At 31.4% G+C, this 26,666-nt stretch overlaps 2 protein-coding genes and 2 long non-coding RNA genes across 6 annotated transcripts; 3 read left to right on the top strand and 1 right to left on the bottom strand.

The window, feature by feature from the left end:
* Positions 1-198: 198 nt before the first annotated feature.
* On the top strand, positions 199-1,517 carry LOC111712127 (uncharacterized). The gene is made up of 2 exons (XR_002767391.1): positions 199-306; positions 1,353-1,517. It is a non-coding gene; the product is annotated as an uncharacterized LOC111712127 (long non-coding RNA).
* Positions 1,518-4,485: 2,968 nt separating this feature from the next.
* On the top strand, positions 4,486-5,096 carry LOC111712132 (uncharacterized). The gene is made up of 3 exons (XR_002767395.1): positions 4,486-4,526; positions 4,653-4,692; positions 4,991-5,096. It is a non-coding gene; the product is annotated as an uncharacterized LOC111712132 (long non-coding RNA).
* A 262-nt stretch (positions 5,097-5,358) lies between these two features.
* On the top strand, positions 5,359-19,958 carry LOC111712113 (N-fatty-acyl-amino acid synthase/hydrolase PM20D1.1; the record flags this gene model as incomplete). The annotated part of the gene is made up of 19 exons (XM_023486633.1): positions 5,359-5,463; positions 5,836-5,962; positions 6,842-6,939; positions 7,057-7,147; positions 7,450-7,502; positions 8,359-8,469; positions 9,289-9,365; positions 9,577-9,615; positions 10,197-10,273; positions 10,413-10,468; positions 11,293-11,347; positions 12,721-12,815; positions 13,098-13,219; positions 14,042-14,102; positions 14,755-14,843; positions 16,603-16,687; positions 17,361-17,406; positions 18,278-18,345; positions 19,082-19,958. Coding segments are annotated over 19 exons (1,632 nt in total), but the record flags the coding sequence as incomplete, so codon positions are not given.
* A 330-nt stretch (positions 19,959-20,288) lies between these two features.
* Positions 20,289-25,723, bottom strand: LOC111712120 (uncharacterized). Of its 3 annotated transcripts, none has more exons than XM_023486644.1 (6): positions 25,611-25,723; positions 24,686-24,789; positions 24,112-24,221; positions 22,518-22,565; positions 21,695-21,801; positions 20,289-20,352 (listed from the first exon to the last, which is right to left on the bottom strand). In XM_023486644.1, exons 1-6 carry the CDS (start codon positions 25,691-25,693, stop codon positions 20,334-20,336), a joined length of 471 nt encoding a protein of 156 aa, XP_023342412.1. In that variant the 5' UTR covers positions 25,694-25,723; the 3' UTR covers positions 20,289-20,333. The 3 variants fall into 3 exon arrangements, with proteins under 3 accessions (XP_023342412.1, XP_023342413.1, XP_023342411.1); XM_023486645.1 differs by having other exon boundaries at positions 20,289-20,347; positions 25,611-25,722; XM_023486643.1 differs by lacking the exon at positions 20,289-20,352 and having other exon boundaries at positions 21,026-21,801.
* Positions 25,724-26,666: the final 943 nt, after the last annotated feature.

The raw sequence follows: 26,666 nt of genomic DNA on the forward strand, positions 1-26,666 counted from the left end.
AGGGTTTAATCCACTGTGCAATATTGTTTAGTATTATACAGGGTTTAATCCACTGTGCAATATTGTTTAGTATTATATAGGGTTTAATCCACTGTGCAATATTGTTTAGTATTATACAGGGTTTAATCCACTGTGCAATATTGTTTAGTATTATACACGGTTTATTCCACTGTGCAAAATTGTTTAGTATTATACACGGTTTAATCCACTGTGCAATATTGTTTAGTATAATACACTGTTTAATCCACTGTGCAATTTAGTATTTGGATTGGATATATGAAAACATAAAGGAAGGAGAGTGTACAGGTAAATAAAGGTTTAGAAAGGGACTGTATACTTTATTTAAGTGCAGGGCATGTCCTATTTGCAAGGTTGCCCTTCCAAGTATTGTCTATTAAAGACCGAAGATGGTTTTGGTTGAATACCATGAAAAGACATAAATTCGTTTAATTCCTTTCATTTTCTATTTTGCATAAATACGCAAGTTACTTTTTTTGAAAACCATACATTTTTATCTGAACCATTTCTTTTGAGGCAAAACTGTTTAAAGGGTACCATTGTGAATTGGGCGTGCAGATTTTTTAATGAACGATGACTAGAAATTATGGAGATATTATGTACAGTACTTTTAAATCTTTTGATTCTATGATACTGATCTGTTGCTGTATAATAGTCTTAATTCAAAGTGACTCTTGATGTACACATGTAAGGGTACTGTTGTGGATTCGGCATTCAGCTCTTTTCAAATATTTTTATTTTGTTCTTTTATTCTCATCATCCTTGTCGCCGCTTTTATTCCAAGACTTTTTAAAAATTGATTCCAACGATGATAATAATATTGTTTCTAATCAGCGAAATTGTCCACACATTTTCTGAACGGGTTTGACTGCAGATTTTACGCTTTTTGAAGAACTTGCCAATAATTACAATTTAATTTTTAATTTTTTTTAAGAGACCATTCACGATTTTAAAACACAGTTACTGGTTTTTTTAACAAAAGAACATATTTACGAATCACAGACTTTAAACATATAATTGGTTGTCGCTTTTATCCTGAGAAAAAGACTATTCAGTTTATGAATAACAAGAAATAAATAAAGAGAGTGATCAGTTTATGAATAACAAGGAATAAATAAAGAGAGTGATCAGTTTATGAATAACAAGAAATAAATAAAGAGAGTGATCAGTTTATGAATAACAAGGAATAAATAAAGGGACTGTTCAGTTTATGAATAACAAGAAATAAATAAAAGGACTGATCAGTTTATGAATAACAAGGAATAAATAAAGGGACTGTTCAGTTTATGAATAGCAAGTACAAAATAAAGGGATTGATCATATTTTTTCTCTAGGGGATGACCTGGATAAAACTGCAGCGGAAGAGGAAGAAGAACCAGTTTACTCAGAAGAAGAAAAATAAAAATATTTGAAATTTAAAAATTTTATTTAAATTGATGTGATCTATAAGTAAATTCGGTTTTCTTGTTTTACCAAATAAACGGCTAAAATCCATTAAACCCTAATTTGTGTGGCAACCCTAGATCCCAGAAAAGGTTTATTGACGGTCATAATTTAAAAATTTATCTTTCAAACAAATTTCACCGTTAACGTTTATTAAAAATCCACAAACCAAAACAGAAAAATGATTTTAAATGGCAGAGAACAAGAAAAATGGCTGCTGGAAAAAAACAATAGTTAAAATCTATAATTGTCAGTAAAATTTAACGGGGGGCGAAGCCCTAACACAAAAATCAATTTGGAAATATCTGGCACGGGAAGCCAGAGTACATTTGAATTTCCGAGCCGGGTCAACATTTCCGGTCCCAGTTTGTACTGTACCTAGCTCTATTGAAAGGACTTGCCGGTGCAATAAGGTTGACGCAGTCAGACTTTATGCTTCATACAGGTTGCATTTACTTTTACTAAAGATCTATCTATCTATCTAGTAGAGTTTAAGGAAAGCCTAAAGGACATGAGAGCAATGAGTAAATTCAAGTCTACACATTCCTCACAAGTAACAATTTGATAAAAAAAAATGAAAAAAATGAAAACAACTATTAAATTTTTTTTTCATTCGTTAGGGACACAGTGACTGAACAAAATGTAAAGCACTTTTAGTTTTTAGATTTAGTTTAGAGATCTGAACTGTTGATGCACGAACTAGCTTTACTAGAAAATAACAAATATATTAAAGTATTAAAATAACAAGCTCTGTACACTTTTACAGAGAAATTAGGACAAAGACTCATACATAAACATCTCAATAGTGTTTTTTATATGTTGTCCTAACTATGAGGAAATCCGCGAAAATATGAATAAAAATCCGTGAGTTTCTCTTCAGTGTACAAAAACTAAATATATAATTATCGACAAAGTTTCAGTTTAAGAAAAGTGAAATATCGATCTGCTTAATCCAAAGAGAATAGAATTTATATTAGAGTGGAATTTACTAGAAAAAAGTGTAAAACTGCTATTTTGTTGTACTGTTTCCATATTGCAGGTGTACTTCACATATTTATGCTATATAAACTTTTGGGGCCTGGAACATCATTTATAGAAAATCTAAAATTAATATTAAAAGAAAACCAAATTATGAAATAGGCTGGTTTTATAATTGACCAATGATCATTTCACATAGACTCTATGCCTTTCACTTTACAAACGATGATTTTCCGTTATAACTATAAATCAAATGATGTTTTTTATTCACCTAATTCATATTATAAAGTTTATTTAATAGATTTAAAAAATTCGAAATTGAAATGGATAGTCTAGGGAACATACTGTATTAATGTACTCTACTGCATATAATTTGTGAACATTTACATGATTTGTACACTTGGAACTCCCTTTCAGGCTGAAAGGGACTGACAAAATTCATACCGAAGGATCTGCCTAAATTCCACTCTAATATAAATTCTATTCTCTTTGGTTTAATTCTATAATTTTTTTTCCATATTATGTTAGAAAAAAGTGAATAATTCCTGGGTTTATAGGGTAATTAGGTATCTTTTAATCTTGTAAAGTAACATATGTTCAATATCAACATTAAATAAAGAATCTTACAAATAGCTATCATGCTTTAAAAAGAAATTGAAACAAGCATTAAAAAATTTAAAAAATATATATCAAATTTCTTTTGTTTATCAAATTAGTGCTACATCTTTCCTATCTAAATTTGTACGAACTGCTTTCTTTTAAAATGGGCTTTCCTGAAAGCTATGAAATAATAAAATCTAATTGACATGTTGTTTGGCACAGAATAAAAAAATATCCTCATTCCAATACTTTTTGAGTAGTGTTTAACAGATTAAACGAAGGGTGCGATGCGCCCTTCTATAAACAGTGATAGATTATTATTTAAACTATATTTTAAACCTTTTTTCTTACACTGTTTTAAATTTCGACCCTGACAGAAGTTAGATGAAAAAAAAACTGTCCAAAAACGTCTAAAAATGATCCAAAAACGGTCCAAAAACGATCCTAAACCGGTTTAAAAACGATTCAGAAACGAAAGTGAGTTGTTACTTTAGTTCTTGGATAGTTTTTCATTTTGTTAAGGATAAAGATATTGCAAAGTTTATCAAAAGCTAACTTTAACATATCTACAGTTTTGAAATCTTGGAATTTCAAGTTTTTTTTTATTTTTTCTAAACAACTGACAACACTAGCTGTAAAGACGTAGTAAATTAGAAAAGATAAAGAGACTAATTAAATTGTTATATATTTACTGATTTTTATTTATTTTACATAAGAAAGATAAGATTTCTCAGTTGTGTTTTAATATCCCGATCTGATCTAAGAAAAAATATTTAAAAGAGACTGTAGGCGTAGTTTTAAGTGAACCCCCTCCCATTAGTAGAGTTGTGTGTTTGATTCACAAAAATACCCTTTAAAACCTATAGATGCTCCTTTAGAAAATGGACGTTTCCTGATTCTGTAGAAAAACTCTATGTTTGTAAGATGTTTTATATTCAAGGAATATTAACATTTACTTTAAGTTTTTACATTAGAATTAGTTGAAACAGGTGTCATCCATGGAGCGGACTCTTGCCTGGAATAAATGTGTATTTAAGATATGTAATAATATATGTTTACAAATAATTTTTAATGTTTTAACATTGCTTTTTATGTTTAAATTGTGTTAAAATGGTTAAACTTAAGGGATCGAGTAAGAATATTTGGGATTTTTGATGAATATGTGTAACGTCTGCTGTGTGAAGTTCATACTGTACGATAGCGTACACTCCCGTTTACGGGTTACTCTTGAATTTACGCTTACAGTCCCTTTAAGTGGAAAGTGTTCAGAACATGATAAATGTAGAAAATGGATAAAAATCCCAACTTAATTTATAGGGTAGTTGCACATTTTAGATACGTGTTTATAGAAATTTACATAGAAAAATAATATAAAAATGATGTTAAACGTTTTTAATTTACTTAATAAATAAATATGTTATTTTTTTCTTTAGAATATGAAAAAATAATAATGGGAGCAGGAAATAAAAGAAAATTTGATCTTGAAGGTAATGAATGCATAAATGTTATATTTTTTAATGTTCCTAAACGGAGAAAGTGATTTAGAAAAATTGAATTTTCATTTGCTTTAAAATAAAAAAAAACTTTTTAATTTCTAAAAAATGTATTTCCAGGAGGGGAAAGTGTATGTTGTGGAAGCTGTTATTGTACAAAGTAAGATTGAAAATAAGAATTTTACAAATACCCAGAAGCCGAATTTAAAGAATTTTAGCCGAGGCTTAAATTTGAGACGCAGCTCAAATATGGTTGGTTCCACTTAAAATTGTATTCATGATGTTTCAAGATTTAAGCCGGAGCTCAATTGAAACAGGTTTTTGGAGGATTTGAGAGAGACGTGGCTCAAATTCATTAAATTCGGACTCATAACGCCGTAATTTAAGTTGAACTAAAGATAGTTTTTAAAGTTCCCAGCAGCACCCTTGAAAATACTTAAACTTATTTATTTGCCTAGGACGCAAAGATGTTTTTTCTGTTCATTACTGTGGATTCCGATAATGGTAAAAATGCAGTGGAAATAAGTATAGTTTTTGTTTCTTATTTTAACTGCAAACTAGACAAATCAGAAAAGCAAATTTATTCTGTTACATTTTAGAATTTCAAAACATTCTCGTTCTTCTTCATATCTCTTCAATATTTCAATAAGAGGAATTATAATTGAATACATTAAAGATTTCAATTTTATACATAGAAAATGTCGTTTAGGATTTCAGATTTTGTAATATGTACAATATAAAATAAAACTGAATTTCTTTAATAGTTTCTTTAATGTTTTAAATAGTTTTTAATAAAAGACATTATTTTTAACGTAAAACATGTTTTCAAACTGTAAAAAATTTAGAAATAAAGACTGAATGGGCGTCAAAATTAGCCGGAGCAATACAAATCCCAACAGTGTCAAGAGACAATGATGATCTGAGCCTGGAGGTAAAATCTATCTCAAAGGAACCACAATTGATCCACAGCTTTTAATTTAAAATTGAAACTTATGAAACTGCAAAGCTAGTATCTTACATTTGTTTGATCATAGGCCGAATTTTAAGAATTTGAGCCGCGGCTTAAATCCGCCAAAACCCGGTTTGAATTAATCGCTGGCTTAAATCTTGAAAAATTTAATGCAATTTTAAGTGGAACCAACCATATTTAAGCCGCCGCTCAAATTCTTTAAATTCGGCCTCAGAATAAAGTTTTATTGGTATCGTTGTAAATCGAGCACTGCCATCTTTCACTTTGATTTTAATACAAACATTAGACAAAGGAAACCTCAAATAGGGCCAACTTTAACTTCTCAACTTTCAGGAGCTTTCAAATCTCCACCTGTATTTAAAGACGACATTCCCTGATGTATTTTCCTCAAGTTTTGTAGAAGTAACAGCTGTAAATGAGCATAGTCTCCTCCTGTCTGTGTCTGGATCACAAATCACAAGTAAAGTTTTATAATTGAAAAAAATCTACAATGCTGATTAATTGCTCATGGTTTAATCAAATATCAAAGGTTTACACCGTCAGGGAGTGAATTCTATGAATTTCAACTTCTTACCGCCGCACCACTTCAAAAAACTACTGATTCAAATGCTTCCTTAATCTTTAACTCTGAATCAGTGGTTCAAATTTGAACCGGCAGTAGGTAGTTCAGAAACGTATTAAATATAGAGTATAAAGAAAGTGATCAGATCCTTATTTGGTAAATTGGTGGCACTAGTTCGTTAAACTGCTGTTGCTAATTCAACTTCTTCTAGATTACATCTCTGCTCAAGTGAATTCTTACCAAGTCAGTAACAATATCAATAATAATTTTATGCTTATCCTTTTGTTTATTCTCTATAAATAAAAATATGGCAATTTAAGCTTAAAAAGAAAGTTTTATCTATAATCCTATATTATTATACTGTACCAGCCTAGGATGATCATTTCTATGAATTTACAACTCTGCTCACGTGAATTCTTACCAAGTCAGTAACAAAATAAATAATAATTAAATGCTTATCCTTTCTCTATAAATAACAATATGGCAGTTTTGTTAGAAGTGCCTTTGTAAAAAATTTTGTGATCTCTGCACATTAATCCAGCCAGCCTGTGTTTTGTGCATAAAACGTGCTGGGTAGTGGGTAAACTTCGAATGGGGTACACTAGACCAGTGAGTACCAGTAAATACAATACACAATACACAAGACTGGTATTTTTGGGTAAAAAAAACGATTGCACAATACACATGGTGAGATTGGGCATGGCTTGTTATCATCAGTTGTTACAAGAAGTTAAAGTGATCTGAACAGGACCCATTTTTACAACTTAATTTATGCAGAAAACCCGTACCTGCTGGCCGCTCATCTAGATGTAGTACCTGCAGGAGACCTTGACAGATGGGATCATCCACCCTTTCAAGATCAGATCATATCTGAGGTGATGGTTTATGCATAGAGTGTGTCATTAGTTAATCATAATGTCGTCCTTTGTATTTGAGAATGTTTGTATATGTTCCAACCATGTTCATCGCAAGACAAGAATTACACTGTTCAGGAAGGTGTTGAATATGTGTTTGGACGAGGAGCACTAGATGACAAGCATAGTGTTATTGGCATCCTTCAGGCACTAGAAGAAATACTTAAAGGTGATTGATTAATTGATTAAAGTTTTAACCCCCCCCCCTGGCCCCCATACACACATTAATCATTCTCTTAAGGGGATGATTCATTTGGTGAACCGTCTGATTTTGTTGTCTTTAGTTTGTACAACTGGATTAAAATTAAAATGAAATATATTATGGTGCCCTACATTACTCATTCAGAATGTTGACCTGCTCCATTAATAATTCACCAAAAGCCCTGCTTCTTACTGGTTGTATTTTTGATTATCTATTATCTTCTGAAGGAATGCGGACAAAATAATTTTTGTCATCGAAAATTATTTTAGATGGAGGCAGACCCAAGAGAAGTTTTTATATTGGATTTGGACATGATGAAGAGGTAAGTGACTACACCTAAGATAAAATTTTTGGGCTGTTCCGTATTTTTTTGGGGAAAAAAACTTTTTTTTTACAAAATTCCACAGGGAAAATTTCTTTATTGGAAGTTTCCAAATGGTACACAAGGAAAAAAGTTCTTTAGATAATGTCACTTTGGAAAATGCCCTCAGAAAAGTGTTTACTTTTCCAATTCAGCTCTGATCCAATTGTTTTTAAGCTGAAGCCCTCCCCTCTATCTCCTATAGCTACTGCACACCATAAACTGTATACTTAATTAAAATTTTGAAAATTCTTCTTAATTAGTTGTTTTACCTAAGCATAACCCAAAAGGGATTGATACTAAACCACGGATTGCATAAATGTGTAAGTTTACAAATATTTCAAGTTTATCTTACCATTTGTCTATTTTTAGGCAAAGAAAATAGAATATATATTAGAGTGGAATTTACTAGAAAAAAGTGTAAAACGGCCATTTTGTTATACTGTTTCCATACTGCAGGTGTACTTCACATATTTGCGCTATATAACCTATTGGGCCCTGGAACATCATTTCACATAGACTCTATGCCTTTCACTTTACAAGCGATGATTTTCCGTTATAACTATAAATCAAATGATGTTTTTATTCACCTAATTAATTTAATAAAGTTTATTTAATAGATTTTAAAAATTCGAAATTTAAATGGATAGTCTAGGGAACATACTGTATTAATGTACTCTACTGCATATAATTTGTAAATATTTACATGATTTGTACACTTTGAACTCCCTTTCAAGCTGAAAGGGACTGACAAAATTCATACCGAGGGATTTTCTAAATTCCACAATAATATATATTCAATTCTCTTTGTTTTTAGGTTGGCGGGGAACAAGGTGCAGCTAATATAGCTCTGGAGCTTCAGACAATACTTGAGGAGCAGCAGCAAACTTTAGACTTTATCCTAGATGAAGGAATGTATGTGACACAGGTATAGAAATTATCAATGAAATACGGCCAGAGGGTAAGACCCTAGATAAACCAAACTGGCATTGTAGGCTCCATAGTTGGATTGGCAGCCCACACATTAATAAATGTATCAGTAATTTTCAGTTTTATTCTAGTTTCTATAATCTATCATGTGCCCATATGCTATCATGTCATAGTAAGGAACTATCTAAACTGTATTCTATAATATCTGAGGGCCATCTATCTATGTCCACCCTTGCTACCATGTCATGCAACTTTGCAATGGATTATCTAGGAACTTTCTATCTACATCCTCCCATGATATCATGTCAATGGATGAAACTTTATTCTAGAATATCTGGGGGCTATCTATTCATGTCCACCCCTGCTCTAGTGTCATTAGATGCAAATTTTTTCTAAAATATTTTGGGACTTTCTTTCTATATTCCCCCTCAGCAATCATTTCAGCAGTTAAAACTTTATTCCTGATTTTCTAGAAACTATTTATCTATATCCGGCAATGCTATCATGTCATCGGATTAAAATATATTCTTTTTTGAATAGGGGCTGATAGAGGGCGTGAGGTCGGTCTTTAATGAAACGCATAAAGAGTAACTTTCCAGTATATATTTCTTATAACTTTACTAAAGGGTTCGGAATCGTAGTTAATATCAATATCACACAAGTTAGACCGAAAGTACAATGCCTCGTATCAATTCCATCTCATTCCGGTAAATCTTGTGGAACTTGTTTTATGCGGCCAGGCATCGTCTTCCACAGGCTATCTACGCCTTCCTCAGATATTGTGTCACTGGATGAGACTTTAATCTTGATTATCTAGGGACTTGTACCCGGAGTTGATTCACCTGTCATCTATATAGGAGTTGTGGAGAAGGGTTCAGCAACTATTGAACTAAGGTGAAAATAAAAACGTTGAATGTATCTATTCTTGCGATAAGCTAATGTTGCAAACACAAATTTCAAAAACAAAAAAAATATTCAACTCACTTTGCCTTAGAAGACTTTTACATAATAAAGCATGATAATATAAGGAAGTTGAATATCTGTAAATCGAAGGCCCATCAGCCTGAACAATAATTTACAAATTAATCTTTTTAATCTGTTTAAGTGTTGATGGAGTTCAGGGACATTCCAGTATTCCACCCAGGTAAAATAAATTGCAAATACCATAAAGGGATTGTTCACGAATTGGAAAAAAAACAAAAAATACACCATTTTTTTGGAATCAAGATTATAATTTTAATGCTCAAAGACATCAAAGTGTCAAATTAAAGAAAACTTCTGTCACATATTATCATTGTGTTATTGAAACTAAATTAGGATTGTTTACTAGTGTAATGGTGTTTTATACATTAGTGCGGTTAAACATAAAAACTCCAGCTAATCTACAAGGGACCCATAAAATGAAAAGGAAAATCAATGTTTTGATCAGGCAAATATGTTTACAAGAAACTCAAAAATCAACTAATTAAGTGAAAAGGGTTTGTGGCCAAGCTGTACAATCAATGTGTTTCATGTTCATTGGAATTTTTGAAGTCATAACTTTAGACTAATAGTGTTCTTCTTATTCCACAGTTTTATGTGTCCCACTGTATTTTCTCCCGATATCTTATTACATCATAGAATTCTATAAATGGTAAATTATCTCATACAAAAAGTCACAAACACCGGGCGCGCAATCAGTGAAGCAATGTGGACTATCAAAACTCAAATAAATTATTATTCCAGGGAAAGTGCAATTGGAATTCTATCTGCTGGTGTAGCACATCTTGAGCAGAACAGACATCCAGCATATTTTAGTCAAGGTAGGATTTCAAAGGGAATCATTTTATCCTTTTTTCAACATTCAACTACATTTCAGTAACTGGATTTTATCATTTCATAATTTTTTATCTTCTTGAACATTTTGACAAAAATATTTTTAGCGATAACTATTCTTATTAGGACCTGAATATGATACTATGGAATACCTGGCTCCTCATGCATCCTTCCTCTATAAGGTAAATATATTCTTTATAATTTATTATGGGGTGTAAGCTATTTTAGTAAAACAATCCTATAAGTTGATATTAATGGATGTCCTTAAACACAATATAATATTTTTTCACTATTGAAGAATTTTTGGAGGGTACAATTAATTGTAGGTTGATCTTTCCTAATCCAAGGTTATAATGCAAGGACATTTATTTCAGAGGTGTACACATCTTTTATCCTGCAGTGTACTGTCTGTAATGTAAACACAAGACGGATGTCACAGCCTGACATAAAAAATCAATGAAATATTCTGGTCATAAAAAACAATTTTGTGAATTATCAAAATTATCAAAATCCAATGCTTTCCTCGGATACTAAACGAACAATAATGCATCTATTCTTGTTCACAAATTCCGCCCAAACAGAACTGGTTTCAATATGTGCACAGAGTAGACGCAACTACAATTAACTTTCCTTGCATTATAACCTTGGTCCAATTCAACAACTAGGCATGTTCATTTAAATTAATATAGACATATGATATCTATATCTATCTATATACTTTGCTTGTCTGTCTGTCTGTCTGTTTGTTTGAATCCAATAAATGTCAAAATGGCTAAACTGATCGGGCCCAAATTTTTTGTGAGACCTCCCATGACCCCAGGGAAGTTTTATGGATGATCGAATGTTCAAAAATTAAAGTCCACAAAAGTTTTTAATAAAACCAGCATAAAAGAGAAAAGAAAATGTTCACAATTAAAATAGAAGATGGGCGCGAAGTGCCCTAAAAGCCCTAAAATTTAGTAAATCAGTTGTTAACAGGAAGTGATTCTTTTACACATTTATTCAGTTGATTTTCTCAAACCTCTGGCTCCTATCTGGCGCACTCTCATCATTTCTAGCAGGTTATAAATATTTCTAATTATTTTTTAAATGTATACCTGTGTTTTTTTTTTACTTTTAAAGTAAACAATATTTACTTCTTTCCCAAGTGCACCAATATGATAAAGCTAGTAATTGTTTAGAATAAAGCAAACTCTATGCCTTTTAGAAAAAGTATATTGTTCATTGTTCATCAAGATTCCATTCCAAAATCATGCTGGCATAATATAGGACGGATTACTGTACTGATGTATTTACATGAAATATTGAATAATAGATAACAACAGATAGATATTTACAATTATGGATATTAGATACCAATGATTAGCCATAATAATACTCTGACATCAAAAAAACGCAAAGAAGGCATAACATGGCTCGATACTGTGTTCCTAAAACTGTGCCTAGCTGGTGATGCCTTTTTCCTTCCTGTCTTCTTTTTAGCAAAAGACAGAAGTTTACCTGTTCAATTAACATTCACAATTATTGCTTAGTTTTTGTGAAACCATTTTATCTTTGTATATACATAAAAAGACTATGATAGATAATCCCAGCATCTTATCATCAATCTATCAACCAACGTTCTGTGGCGTAGTTTGTAAAACCATTTAACTTTGCATCAAACTACAATCTTAATAATTAATTCTCTTGCAACTATACAAATTACATAACGAACGTGCTTTGTTGTAATCATCGTGCTATAATGTTAAATTAGCTGTACATTAAAGTTTTGATTGGGTTCCAGATTTACTCCAAAAAATTTGGAATATTTCCAAAATATATTTTTCAATTGAAATGAAAAAAAAATTGAAATCAACCACATATTTTGACTTCTGCTTTTTTCAAAGATTATTTGCTCTAGAAACAGCCGTTGAAATAAGACAAGTAAACAAACGTTTCATAAAATTACCTATAACATTATATCTTGAAGGTTCTTGCCTTTTTAGATTATATTTTGTCCCTTGCTGAAGCTCAGGACAAAATCTAAAAAGGCTTGAACCTTCTCAATAAAGAGAAAATTCTGTTCAAAAACTTTATCACACTGCAAACCAAAATAACAGTGTTATAAATAGTTATAAACATAAATAATTTTAACTTTCCGCAATTTACCAACATATTAATTATTTTAGAAGCTTGTCAATTTTAGATTCATGGAAACCTAACCTGTAATATGAAATATAATGTAATAATGTTTTAACATAAAACTTATCGGAAATATAAATATTTAGATCTGAAAGAGGTGTTAACTTCCATATAAATGCCCATAACTATCTACATTATCTTATTCATGGTCTTGCTGTCTTTGCCTTTTGAATTCTACATAAGTAGATGTAATTCTTCAACACACCATAGTTATAAAAAGAAGAGCATAGCATAATAATTCTTCATGATTTAGGTGATTCCACTACGGATGCTTTACAACGCACCACAACAGCTGTAACAATGTTTAACGCTGGGATTAAAGAAAACGTCATGCCAAGCATTGCAAAGGTAAGTATTATTCCATCATTTTGACAATTTCCATATTTTTGGCTTTTTATGCTTGCAATACAAAACCTTCACAGTATGTTAAATGATATAAGAGAGAGAGAAGATTAGGAACATCAATCTTTTTGTTTATCATTGCTGTATCTAAATCAAAATTTTACACAGAAGAATAATTTTTCAATTTCCGAGTTATGCTCTAGAATATTCACAATTTTCCATCATTCATATTGTCTGTCAACTTTCTTACAACTTTTGCCGTTTTCAGAATTGATTATTTTCTTCTAGGCAACAGTAAACCACCGGATCCATCCCACCTCAAACCTAGAAGATGTCCTTGTGCATGATACCAATGTTATTCATGATGCCAGGATAAAGATTAAAGTGCTAGACTACTTCCCGCCACCCAGGAACAGTAAAGACAACATTAAATGTTAAAGTGAAAGCATCAGATCAGCTATCTGTTTAACAGAGTCAACCATGAGAGCACTGTATATTAGATGATAAATGTAAAAGATTCAATCTATTGTGCACTTTATCATTATAACTCACTTCATGGTGAATTTCATAATAAACGATGCTATAAAGGAATCATCGTGCTATAAAGCTGAATTAGCTGTACTACAGCATGCTTGCTATAAAGTTAAATTAGCTGTACTACAGCATGCTTGCTATAAAGTTAAATTAGCTGTACTACAGCATGCTTGCTATAAAGTTTTGATTGTTTCCCAGATTTTCTTTAAAAAATTAGGATATTTCCAAACATTTTTGAAATCAACTTTATACTTTGACTTCTACAAGACAAGTACACAAACATTTCATAAAATTACCTATAACACTATTATTTTGGCACGACATGCTATAAAGTTTTTGGACATAAATTTTCTCAATATCTCGAAGATTCTCACCTTTTAAGATTATATGTTGTCCCTCACTGAAGCTCGGGACAAAATTAAACCTAAAAAGGCTTTAACCTTCTTGATAAAGAGAAAATTTTCTGTCCAAAAAAACTTAATAACACTGCAAACTAAAATAACAGTGTTATAAGTGGTTATTGAAAATTATTAAAAAAATAAACTTTGCAAATATTAAAATTAAAAATTAGATAATAACTTTCAGCACAAAAAAAGTTGCATATTTATTTAATTTGTATTGGGTTAAAAGACTGTACTGTTGGGGTTTACTTTGATTTATGATTTTAAAATCCTAGTTCTGTATTTACTGTTTACTAGAATATCCCCATATTCTGATGATTCTCTTCCTTTCCAGACCATAGCAGGGGCAGCACTACAGGTATATATTAAAAGGACTGTAAGTGCAATTTCAAAATACCTTTCATTTTAGAATGTCCATGCCTTGTTCACAACACTTGTCACTTTAAACATTTATATGACGGGGAAAAGAGAGATTTGATATTTAATCACACATTTCAAGATAACTACTGCTGGAACCAGCTAGTGGTGAATACTGAAACTAATACGTCATGAAATTCCCATAGAGGCTGTTCCTTATCAGCATTACAATCATCAACCAGATGACGTCTCTGATTGTCTTAATTATCTATTTATCAGATAAGAATCTAGCATGAGACATATAACGACCAAGCCATTGTCCCCACAGTATATCTTTAGGGCAGACTTTGTTCTTAAGTTTGTAGAAAAGAAACAGCCTCTGACACTAATATTTTAGGTGTTCCCTGATGGGAATATTACCCCAGGAACTCTGGTGGCAAATAATGACACTAATATTTCAGGTGTTCCCCAATGGGAATATTACACCAGGAACGCTGGTGGTGAATACTTACACTTATATTTCAGGCGTTCCCTGATGGGAATATTACCCCAGGAACTCTGGTGGTGAAAAATGACACTAAAATTTCAGGTGTTCCCTGATGGGAATATTACCCCAGGAACTCTAGTGGCAAATACTGACACTAATATTTCAGGTATTCCCTGATGGGAATATTACCCCAGGAACTCTGGTGGCAAATACTGACACTAAACATTATCTCAACTTTACTGAGAATATTTACAGGTAAGTTTACTCTTTCTTAATGCTTTAGATAAATATGTGGGAAATAATTGGCTTCTCACAGTAAACTCCATTTAGAGCAAGCTTTGCAGTACACATTTAGAGCAAAATTTAAAGTACACATTTAGAGCAAGCTGTATAATACACATTAAGAGCAAGCTGTATAGTACACATTAAGAGCAAGCTGTATAGTACACATTTAGAGCAAGATTTATAGCACACATTTAGAGCAAGCTGTATAATACACATTAAGAGCAAGCTGTATAGTACACATTAAGAGCAAGCTGTATAGTACACATTTAGAGCAAGTTGTAAAGTACACATTTAGAGCTTAAGCTGTATATTACACATTTAGAGCAAGCTTTATAGTACACATTTAGAAGCAAGCTGTAAAGTACACATTTAGAGCAAGTTGTATAGTACACATTTAGAGCAAGCTGTATAGTACACATTTAGAGCAAGCTGTATAGTACACATTTAGAGCTTAAGCTGTAAAGTACACATTTAGAGATAGCTATATAGTACACATGAAAAGCAAGCTGTAAATTACACATTTAGAGGTTAATCTGTATAGTACTCATTCAGAGCAAACTGTATAGTACACATTTAGAGAAATACACATTTAGAGCAAGCTGTATAGTACACATTTAGAGCAAGCTGTATAGTACACATTTAGAGAAAGCTATATAGTACACATTTAGAGCAAGCTGAATAGTACACATTAAGAGCAAGCTGTATAGTACACATTTAGAGCAAGCTGTATAGTACACATTTAGAGCAAGCTGTATAGTACACAATTAGAGCAAACTGTATAGTACACATTTAGAGCAAACTGTATAGTACACATTTAGAGCAAGCTGTATAGTACACATTTAGAGCAAGCTGAATAGTACACATTAAGAGCAAGCTGTATAGTACACATTTAGAGCAAGCTGTATAGTACATATTTAGAGCAAGCTGTACAATACACATTAATAGCAAGCTGTATAGTACACATTTAGAGCAAGCTGTATAGTACACATTTAGAGAAAGCTATATAGTACACATTTAGAGCAAACTGTATAGTAAACATTTAGAGCAAGCTGTATAGTACACATTTAAGATTACATTGGTATTAATTCATGGAAGAAAGCCAATACATACAGAAACTAAAACACATGAGGGCAGTTATACAATATAGAACAATATTATTAATATTTACTAATAACTATTTTTCTATTTTCTCGATTATTGAAAATATTTAACATATGATTTTATTATTTTATACATAAGTTAGTTTATATAGGGTAATAAAAGTTCACATTTATTTAAATTAACTCCCATACTTGGTGAAATTAATGTGTAGACAGAACTATTATAAAAATTTAAGCTCAAATAGTATAAAATGTTTTAAAAATTCAATTTTTTTTTCACGGGCAACGGTGGCCCCTTCAGCTAGTCTATATGATAAAACAAGAAATTCATATATAATATATATGTTACGTATAGCCGGCCAAACGGCTGGACTGATTGGGCTGAAATTTTTTGAAGACACTCATGGGTGGCCGGTGGGTGTTATAAGCTAAAAAATCAATTTTTTTCTTCTTTTCTTCAATTTACTTTTTTTAAATTTTAATTTTATTTTTTCCACGGGCAACGCCGGGCCTTTCAGCTCGTTATTATTATTAGTATTATTATTATTGTTACTACTCTTATTTTTACTACTATTAACCACTCCCTAAATAGTTAAAACAGGTTTAGTCCCTGATTATCATTACTTTAGGTTTACTCCATCTTTTGTGAGAAAGACAGATGTATCTAGGTTTCACGGGTTTAATGAGAGAATATCTGTAGATAACTTTGCTCAGGTGGAAATTAAAAAATATCTTCTTTTAATGTCGTCGACTGTAATACGTAGATAGAGAATTTTTTTAGCATTCATCGGAGCCCTATGAGACGTTTTAATGGTGTATAATTGTTTAGCAAGAGCGTAAATTCAATTTTTTAATCCTGCTGGATTATCCATTTTATACAGTGAAACCCTTAATAACGAATACATTAGAAGAATTTATCAAATGTCGTCTTGACAATTTTTCAATGAGTTTTATACTTTATTTCGTAAATTTCAGTATTTGCGAAAATAAATAAATAGCCATGAATATGCGGGAACAGTTTTAAAGAGTTCCATATAATCATTTAATTAAAAAACTAAATATCTGCAACATTCCATTATCAGAAAGTGANGTGTTTTGGTCTATAATTAAACACTCTTTAAACTTACAGATTTATTTATTTTATACTTTTTTATTCAAAAATAAAACGTGTTTTGGTCTATAATTCAACACTCTTTAAACTTACAGATTTATTTATTTTATACTTTTTTATTCAAAATGTATATGCCAACAAAAAATTATTTCAGAAAAAAGGCTATAAAGTTATTGTATAAGGGGTCAAATTGTGATCAAAAGTCACAGCCTTCTGAAATATTGACAGAACCGTTAAAACCACATGGGTTCTCAAAAAAAATATTTTTTTTTCCAGGTTGTTCAGTTTTATTTCACTTTGATGACAAATGCTGATTTCTTAGGTAATAAATAAAAATTAGATTCTATAGAGGACTGAAAGGAATTATTTTAAAACAAATTTAGCATTTGTTGAGAAATTTTTTCTTTCATAAATGAGGCTTAATTTATAGTGACCCTCCGTGCAAAGATGCCATGCCCTTAAAAACCATTGTTTATCTGATTAATAGATTGGAAGACTTCAACGCGTTTTAGTCAAATAAAACGAGAAAATCTTCTTTGTTTACTTACGTCTAGAACAGTTTATATAAAATATTGTCTCTCTCTTGTTATTAAATATCTCTAGTTGAACCATAAGGAGGAAGGATCAAATAGATTATCAAGCACAATAGGTGGCAACAAAGAAATGGCCCAATTATACACGACGTCACAAGTGTCAAATATATCTAGGAAAACGAAATTTGCTCACATTTAGTTGACATGTTTTCCAAGATTAAATCAAGAGATGTAAAATAAAGAACAAATATAATTGGCCTTATTTCACTGTAAGATAAGCTCTTTATTCTAATGTATCACTATTATTAATAATTTTGTTGGACACAAAAACTGAATTGACACTTGTGACGTCAGAATACAGATGTACTGAGAGTGTACAAATTCTACGTTGCCATCTATTGTACTAGAATCTAGTTGGGAAGGATAAAGGAGATATCTTTCTTTTTCTCTGTGGAAAATTAATCTTTACAATTGTGGGTTGGTTCTCGTGAAGTTTGACTTTCGTATTTATGCTCCGAGACAATAAAGGCAATGTCAGAATTCAACATGGTTTAAGATATGTGTTGTTTAGTGAGAGGTTCACAGGGCACCATTTGTCTTTAAATGGAGGATTACTTCCAATTACGTGTACAGTCTCTTTATTGTTATGAATATATCTAGTTGAACCTAAAGAGGAAGGATCTGGTTTAGATGCTGTTGAGGAACTTGAAGGATCAGCAGAGTTAAAGGTAAAGGTATAATTGAAAAATCAACAAATGTTCCAACATGTTCCAACATGTCATGTTCATGTTTGCTTGTTTCTTAGCTTAACATGAATTAGTAATTAAAAACATTAAAATTAGCATGAATCAATCAATGTTTCAACATGTCATGCACATGTTAACTTGTTTCTTTGCTTTACATGAATTAGTAATTAAAACATTAAAATTAGCATGAACAAATAATAAACATGTTCAATTATCGTTAACTCAACGTATTCATTATACACATGTTTAGTTTTCTTTACAGAACAGCAATTAGTCATTAACATACTGTGAAGTAATCCTGAACATCTAGACATTCAGTTCTTCTAAATATAGCTTTAATTATGTCCGAATATGTTAAGTTTTTCTGAACTTACAGTGTGAATTATATAGTCTTAAATATGATTAGTTAATTATTTATTAACATGTTCAGTTCTTCTCAACCTAGCATGAGTTTGTCATAAGCATGTTAATTTCTTCTCAACTAAGCATGCATAACTAAGTGTGAATAAGTCATGAACAATGAACATGTTCAATTTTTCTTTACTCAAATTATTCATAAACATGCTTGATTCTTTTCTACTTAGTGTGAATTGTCATAAACATGTCCGGTTCTTCTTTCTCAGCACTAGTAGTTATGATTGTTGCAAATTCAGATTTTGTTAACATGGTCATATTTTTTCAGCTTTTGTTAAAATACATTGATTATCGTTTCTTTAAGGCGGAAGAAACAGAAGAGGAAGGAGAAGATGAAAAAGAAGAAACTGGAGAAGAGGAAGAAGATGAAAAAGAAGAAACTGGAGAAGAGGAAGAAGATGAAAAAGAAGAAACTAGAGAAGAGGAAGAAAAACAAGATTCTGAATTTCAAGATTATGATGTTGTGAACAGCGATGTCTAAATTTTCGTTTTAGAAATTTTTTGCTTTTTACTTTCCAAATTTAAATTTAAGCCAAATGAAATATTGCTTTATTCCACATGCATCATTACAAACTACGTTTATCTTTCTTTCCTTCATCTCATTAACCGAACTATTGTGATCCTAAGGTTGCAAGCTATCCCGCTAAAATGAGTGAGAGTTTTGCCAATTTCTTCGTTTACGACCCTGCAGTCTTATAAATCGATGCAACTCTTCATAGTTGCTTGAATCTATGTGGTCCTGGTCGCCTTCATCAAGCATTTTTTTAAGATTTGTGACGAAATAACAAGAACTACCCAGGATGGTTCGATCTCGCTTTACTCATGAAATGCAATTAGTATCTTACCATTGTTACATAAGAATTGAGTCTTGGTTACAAACTCTGGTTTTATAAATCCCTTTATATTCGCACCCAAATGTCGCAGACCTTAAATATTTCACACTATGACATCAGCTAGATCACATAATCTTATTTTGAGACTATATAAGATATAACATCTGCATGTTGCAAGTATAAAAGGAATTAGAAATGTGAGTATGTGGCAAAAACTCGATTCCTTTCTTGAAATGTAAATGGTCCCACCAAAATTTTAATTTAAATTTTTAAAAACTTAACGTAAATGTTGTAGAGGTTTTTCAGCGAACATATTTAATAAAAAAATTTCCTCATTTTCAAACTTAACATAAATGTGCATAAGTGGTTTGTTTATCTGTTATTTTTTTTTTAATACAATATATGTCAAAAAGTCTAAACCTACTAGGCCAAAATCTTTAAAAGTATTTCATACTCCCAAGTGTGCCCGGGAAAGATTAATTGGAAATTTTGACTGAAAAAAAATAGTTTGAAATGTTTGAAATTCCATCTATGAAATCGAAAAAACCGCGAAATGTTCAGACTTACTTAAAGAAAAATGGACGGGTTTAAAGGTATGAAGTAATATGAAAAAGCTTATTTGTTACATACCATACTAACTACTCTCACAATCAATCTACCACAGTCAATAGAAAAACAAAAACTTTAAAAAATTTATTTTAAAATGTTAAGATCTCATTCCATTCAGCGTCTAAGCTCTGAACTAATAATCAAGCTTACAGGAGAGGGTCCAAACAACAATGAGATTATAAAACGAGTATTACAGGAGAGGGTCCAAACAACAATGAGATTATAAAACGAGTATTACAGGAGAGGGTCCAAACAAGGATGAGATTATAAAACGAGTATTACAGGAGAGGGTCCAAACAAGGATGAGATTATAAAACGAGTATTACAGGAGAGGGTCCAAACAAGGATGAGATTATAAAACGAGTATTTTTGTTTGAAACTGTAACTTAATGGGATTATAGGCAGAGTTTTCAACTGACCCCTAATTCAGCCCTTTTTCAGAGAGAAAACAAACGAAAACTCCATCATTTTTGCTTTATATGTGGTTACCATTGTAACTACCATGGTAGGCTACTATATCAATACAATAAAGACGACTTTCGATTTCAATTTTGATATAAATCAAGCTGTGACAACAGCATGGATACACAAAAACATAGAGCTTCTCATTAGTTACTTGTAAACTTGTAATTTAAGAAAAGCTTGTTAACCATCAAAACAAGTAAAAACGACATCTTCATTGTATTGATATAATCGCTTACCACTGTATGTAAATCCGAGGTCACTTGAAAATAGGTCTACAGTGCCATTAATATCTTTTTAATAAGACGGCACGGTAATTTGACAACAAATCAAAAGATATTTAGAATTTATGGCGATTAAACAAGTCCATAAGAATATAAAGTTCACGAGGTTTTTTACAATTTCAAAGTTAAATATCAATTGGAAGACTAGAAATAAGAGTTTATAAATAAGCAAAAAAAAGAATGAACCGACTTTATATTGTTTTTGGCATGAAAAAGTTTTGGCGCAATAAAAATGTTATAAAGGATTTAACGAGTTCGATTACAAATAAATTCTGTTTAACAACAAATTGGCATGATGGAAAGGTTGTGGCTTTAAAACAATTATCAGGTTCTATTTCCCTTGGCAATACAAAGGACAATGCAGCTGATTACAACAAGATCTTTATGCTATTGCATTGGTAATGAACAAAGTTTTAATGCAATTACAAAACCCGATAACAATGACAGCAATACAGAGAAATATAATAAATATTTTCAAGAATAAAGTGGGGGGTGCGATTTTTTAATGCGTTGGGGAAGATAAAAAACGTAAACTTTTTAATAATAAAACCTTAAAAAATATTCTAACATATCTAGCAGCTGGGAACAAAATGGTTTCAAAGAAATCTAGGTTGGGGTGATTTTTAAATTTTTGTTTACGAAACCCGCGTTAATTCGACACTGAGGCCCGATTACCATTGCCAAGGCCATGAACGAGAACGGTTGCGGGACCTTCTCCTGGAAGCTCTCCTTGAAGTGGCGGATTGATCTGGGCAGGCGGCCCATTGGTCCGGACACTTCTTCATTATACAATCATGTGCTGGAGCTAGATCTACGTTGAAGTCAACATAGGAGGCCTGCAGCCAGGGTAAATTTTAGTTATTTGTTTAGATATAAGATTAAGATTAAGATTAAGATTAAAGAGAGTGACCAGCTATGTAAGGTAATTGAACTGAGTATCCACCCTCAAAGTAGGAGTTTTGAACGTCGAATTTGTGCTCAAACTCAGGATTTACAGATCTTTAAAAAGTTTAATATGTCTTAAATGAATCCGATAGAAGTTTTCCACAACACTGCATACTCAGTTCAACTACCTTACATAATAATTCAATTATATATGCAACAGGGCTGAAAACTTTTAAATTGGTTACCCTTAATCCAGAGCTGTAAACTTTAGAATGGAATATCCTTAATCCTGATCGGTTAATTAATCTGGAGATTAATAACAAGAGAACAAGCATTTTTTAATCTGGAGATTAAGAAAAAGAGGAGATCAAGTATTTATCTGGATATCCACCATTCAAAAGTTTCAAGCTCTTATCGCTTAGTAAGAATACCCACTGTGGAAACTTTTAATTTTCTTTTTATTTAAATTTTGTTCACGAGTCTTTAAATTCATTTCGGATAGTTAACTTTAATGAAATTTGAATCATTCCATCAAGAGAAAAAATTAATGGAAAGTCAAAAAAACTAAATTGTCTTTTGATTCAATAAATTACCTTAATTAGCCCCCCCCCCTCCCTCTCTAAAATAATCTGATAAATGAAATGTATTAAACTTTAAGTATTCCCCCCTTGAGATCGCATACATCTGTAGCATTGCAGTCAAATTGAACTGTGTCCTGAAAAGAGAATACATGGTTACCCACAAAGGTTAAGACTCGACCTGAATCTCATAAAATATGAAAATCACTTAGACTTCTGCCTTGAAATAGTCTTCTTATGGATTATTTAACGATTTTACAGAGAATATATCAAGATTAAAGTTGCAGGGAATCATGAATAAAAGGAAACACCCGTTTCTGAAGTCTAATCCCTGTACGTTTACTTTTTGTCAGTTATAAGAATGGATATTGTTTATCATTAAAAAAAAAAATTTAATGGTATAAAATTTATTACTCTCTTGGAGTTTATGCTATCTGATGGTGTAAACCTTTGCTATTTTAAACATTGGCTGTTAGGCTAGCAGAATTCATGGATTGAAATAGCAAAGGTCTGTGACACTAGATTGCAGAGATATAAGAATTAGAAAATTCGATTTAGATGTGATTTGCCTTATTCCTTTTATTGCTGAAAATTAAATAATTCATTTTGGGAAATAATTATAAAAAACGTAATCTTACAGATTACATCAAACTTGAAATTTTGATTTTAAAATAGGGTCAAACAGAAATTAAAAAACATTAAATTTCGCATCAATCTTCTAATTGAAGTTTAAATAACAAGTTTCATGTTGTTTTTTTATTTGTTTTTGTTTTTAAACAAAGCCTTGATCTCATATTACTTCTTGATTTATGAACGAGAATTGAACTTTGCATTTCTATGGGCCTTCAAACTTTATTTTCAATATGAAGTTTCTATTTTTAAAGGCAATTGTGGGTATTCTCAAAAAAATTACGAAATTTTTCACCACAGACAAGCAAACAATACCCATAATTTATCCTTTATCCCTTCAGACTTTGTTTAATTAGCTAGATAGGATTTTAATTGGATTGTACACATGTCCCTCTTTAAATGGAGGTTTACTTGAAAAAAAAAACGACAGTTTCCTTAGTTTGATTTTACTAGATAAGTTTTAAGTACTTGATGGACAGATTGTTTGACTGGTATCAATTATAAAAAAACATCTGGTCTGAATCCCAGTTTCGATATTACATCATGTGTTTTAAAATTAAGCTTTCCAAACTAAATATATCCCACAACAAGATAACCCTTCATGAAATATTAAAATTAATACTTATGTGCATATTATCAAAAATATTTAGATTTTGGCAAACCACGAATAACTCCTTAGATACTCGTTTAAAGAAGTACCGTGAGGAGTAATATCAAAGGGACTGAAAGCCTAATTTCAAGTGACCCTCAAAACAAAGAATGCATTGCCTGATTCACAACGGTACCCTTTAAAACTTTGTATAAACCAGATTTCAGTATTCATAATTTTAGAAACTGATTGTGCATTTCTACGACTAGAAAAATATTGTAATTACCAGAATTAAATTTAAAACCTCAGGATAGCTACATCATTTTCCGCATTATTTATTAGATTACGGTTTCAAGGGTACCGTTGTGAATCATACATCGTCATCTTTGAATTAAGTGTCATGTGAAAAAAGCATGTATGATAATATATCCCTTTAAGAATAGATTTTTAGATAGTTTTTATACCTTACAACCTTCTCCTTTAATCCATCTGGCAGTGGCCCACTTACATATACACCAGGTGGGTTCATTAGTAGGACATCTTGGTTGGTCACCATATGGGCCTCCATAGTAACCTAGAGAAGGATATATTATATCAGGTGGGTTCATTAGTAGGACATCTTGGTTGGTCACCATAGGGGCCTCCATAGTAACCTAGAGAGAGATATATTATATCAGGTGGGTTCATTAGTAGGACATCTTGGTTGGTCTCCATATGGGCCTCCATAGTAACCTAGATAAAATTTTGCACTGTGTGAGTTTGTTATAAGCCAGACATCTTGGTTGGACACCATAGAGGCCTCCGTAGTAACCTAGATAAAATGTTGCACTATGTGAGTTTGTTAAAAGCCAGACATCTTGGTTGGTCACCAATCACCATAGGTGATTCTATAACCTTAAGAAGACGACTTAATTAAATGTAATCACGTCATTTGAGGATAACCCTGTATATGGGGGGGTAGGGTACCTTAAAGAGAGGGGGAGAGGGGTGGGGGTGATTTATCAAGAAAATAAATACCCCTAAACCTAAAGTAATTACCGATGGTGTTACACCAAGATGTTTGTCCAGTGAACTCCCAGAAGGATGTTCCTTCAATTCCAATCTTAGCGCACACTCGGTGTGTAGAATCATGGTTGCATCTCCTAGAGTAAATCAGATTTAAAAATTATTCTGAAAATGTGCAACAACAAAAAGAACTTAACTTCCCAGTATAAAACATTATTACAATTATAACCATACAACTCTGGCATACAAAAAAGACTTTTTAACTCAAGTTAAAGGTAAAGTACATGAAATACACCAATTTTTCAGTTTTTAAACAAACCAACTTCACTTATTATGTGAATTAATACGTTATATAAAAAGTATTTGCTTTGTAACAACATGAAATATTTTTTCTATGTCGTCTTTCAATTTCAAATTTTTGGTTCTCCTTATAACATATATTTCAGTTTTTAACTTCACAGTTTTATTAAATAAAGAATTATTATTAACATATATGTATATAAATATATATTTTAGTTTTTTAAATTCACATTTTATATATATACATTCTTAAAATAAGTTCATAACATTTTTTATTGTTTATTTTATTTTATACTAGATTGTGTATATAATATATAATCGTTTTGATTAAAAGAAAACCAATTTTAAAATAGGATTATTATATTTTACATTAAATTATTTGATAAAGTTTGTTAATGCCAGAAATAATATGAAACCCAACTGAAACACATAATTTAATATACATCATATACATCACGGGGNGGTAAAAATTTCCCTGTCAGGGTTAAAAATTAAATATTTGACAATATTTGATTTCCTAGAATAGAATAGAATATCACAAGCAGTCCCTTTCCAGTTTTCTATCTAAAGCTATGGAATACAACTAGCATTTCATTTAAAATGTTCTATCTAATCCTTTTCAAAATCGTGAACAATCACTTGAACATATATTGCTTACCTATCTCCTCTGGTATCTCCTGGGCAAGGACTGACACCCAAACTGATCGCGATAGATGAGCAAAATATTAGAAAACTTTTCATTTTTTTTTCCCTGAAATTTTTACAGACAAATGTATATCTATGTATATATATATATAAAAAGTCGTAATCTCTGTTTTTATGTCACTCTATTTGTTTGTGCGATCATAACTCAGAAACCAATTGACAGATTTGCCTCAAATTTTTATTGCTTGATTTTATCATACTAAGTTAAATGAATCAACATGCAAAGGGAAAATTTAGTTTCCCGAATCCCGATATAATCCGACCAAGTGCAGGTAAACGGCGGGTTTATATCATGAGTAACCTGGGCAACGCTGGTTTTATATCTAATTTAACATTTTACTTAACAGTTGAAAGTTTCTCAAAATAAGTATAAAATATAAATTACGTTTCTATAGTTATTAATAAGAGAAAAGTTTTGCTTGTAGGACTTGTATATGTTAAGTGGCACTCCGGTGAAAGATGGCAATGCCGAATTCACAACATTACCCAAATAATACTGATCAAGTACATGAATAAGGTACCAATGTTGATAGTTTTGAAGAACTGATTAATTTCAATAATGATTTCTCTCCAAAAGGGAATGACAAGAACACAGATAATTATAGTTAGGGTTAGGATAGGACAATTTCTTGGCAGAGCGCTGCGGCTAGGTCAGGCCAGGGGGCCGAGCGCTGAGACTAAGACAGGCTAGAGGGCCGAGCGCTGCGGCTAGGTCAGGCTAGGGGGCCGAGCGCTGCGGAGAACATGACCAATTATAACCATGTGTTACATATGAGATACATAGGAAATAACCCCCTTAACACTGTACATTCAACCTAAAGATATCATTAAAGAAATCAAAAAAAAATGAAAAAAAGCTTTATTTATTATTGACGTTCAAAAAAATATGATTAAAACATAAAATAAGTTCACCCTGTAGTAAATATTATAATTAAAACATACCATAAGTTCACCCAGTAGTAAATATTATAATTAAAACATACCATAAGTTCACCCTGTAGTAAATATT

This window comes from Eurytemora carolleeae, unplaced genomic scaffold, assembly GCF_000591075.1.
Source record: "Eurytemora carolleeae unplaced genomic scaffold, Eaff_2.0 scaffold673, whole genome shotgun sequence".
Taxonomy (NCBI): domain Eukaryota; kingdom Metazoa; phylum Arthropoda; class Copepoda; order Calanoida; family Temoridae; genus Eurytemora; species Eurytemora carolleeae.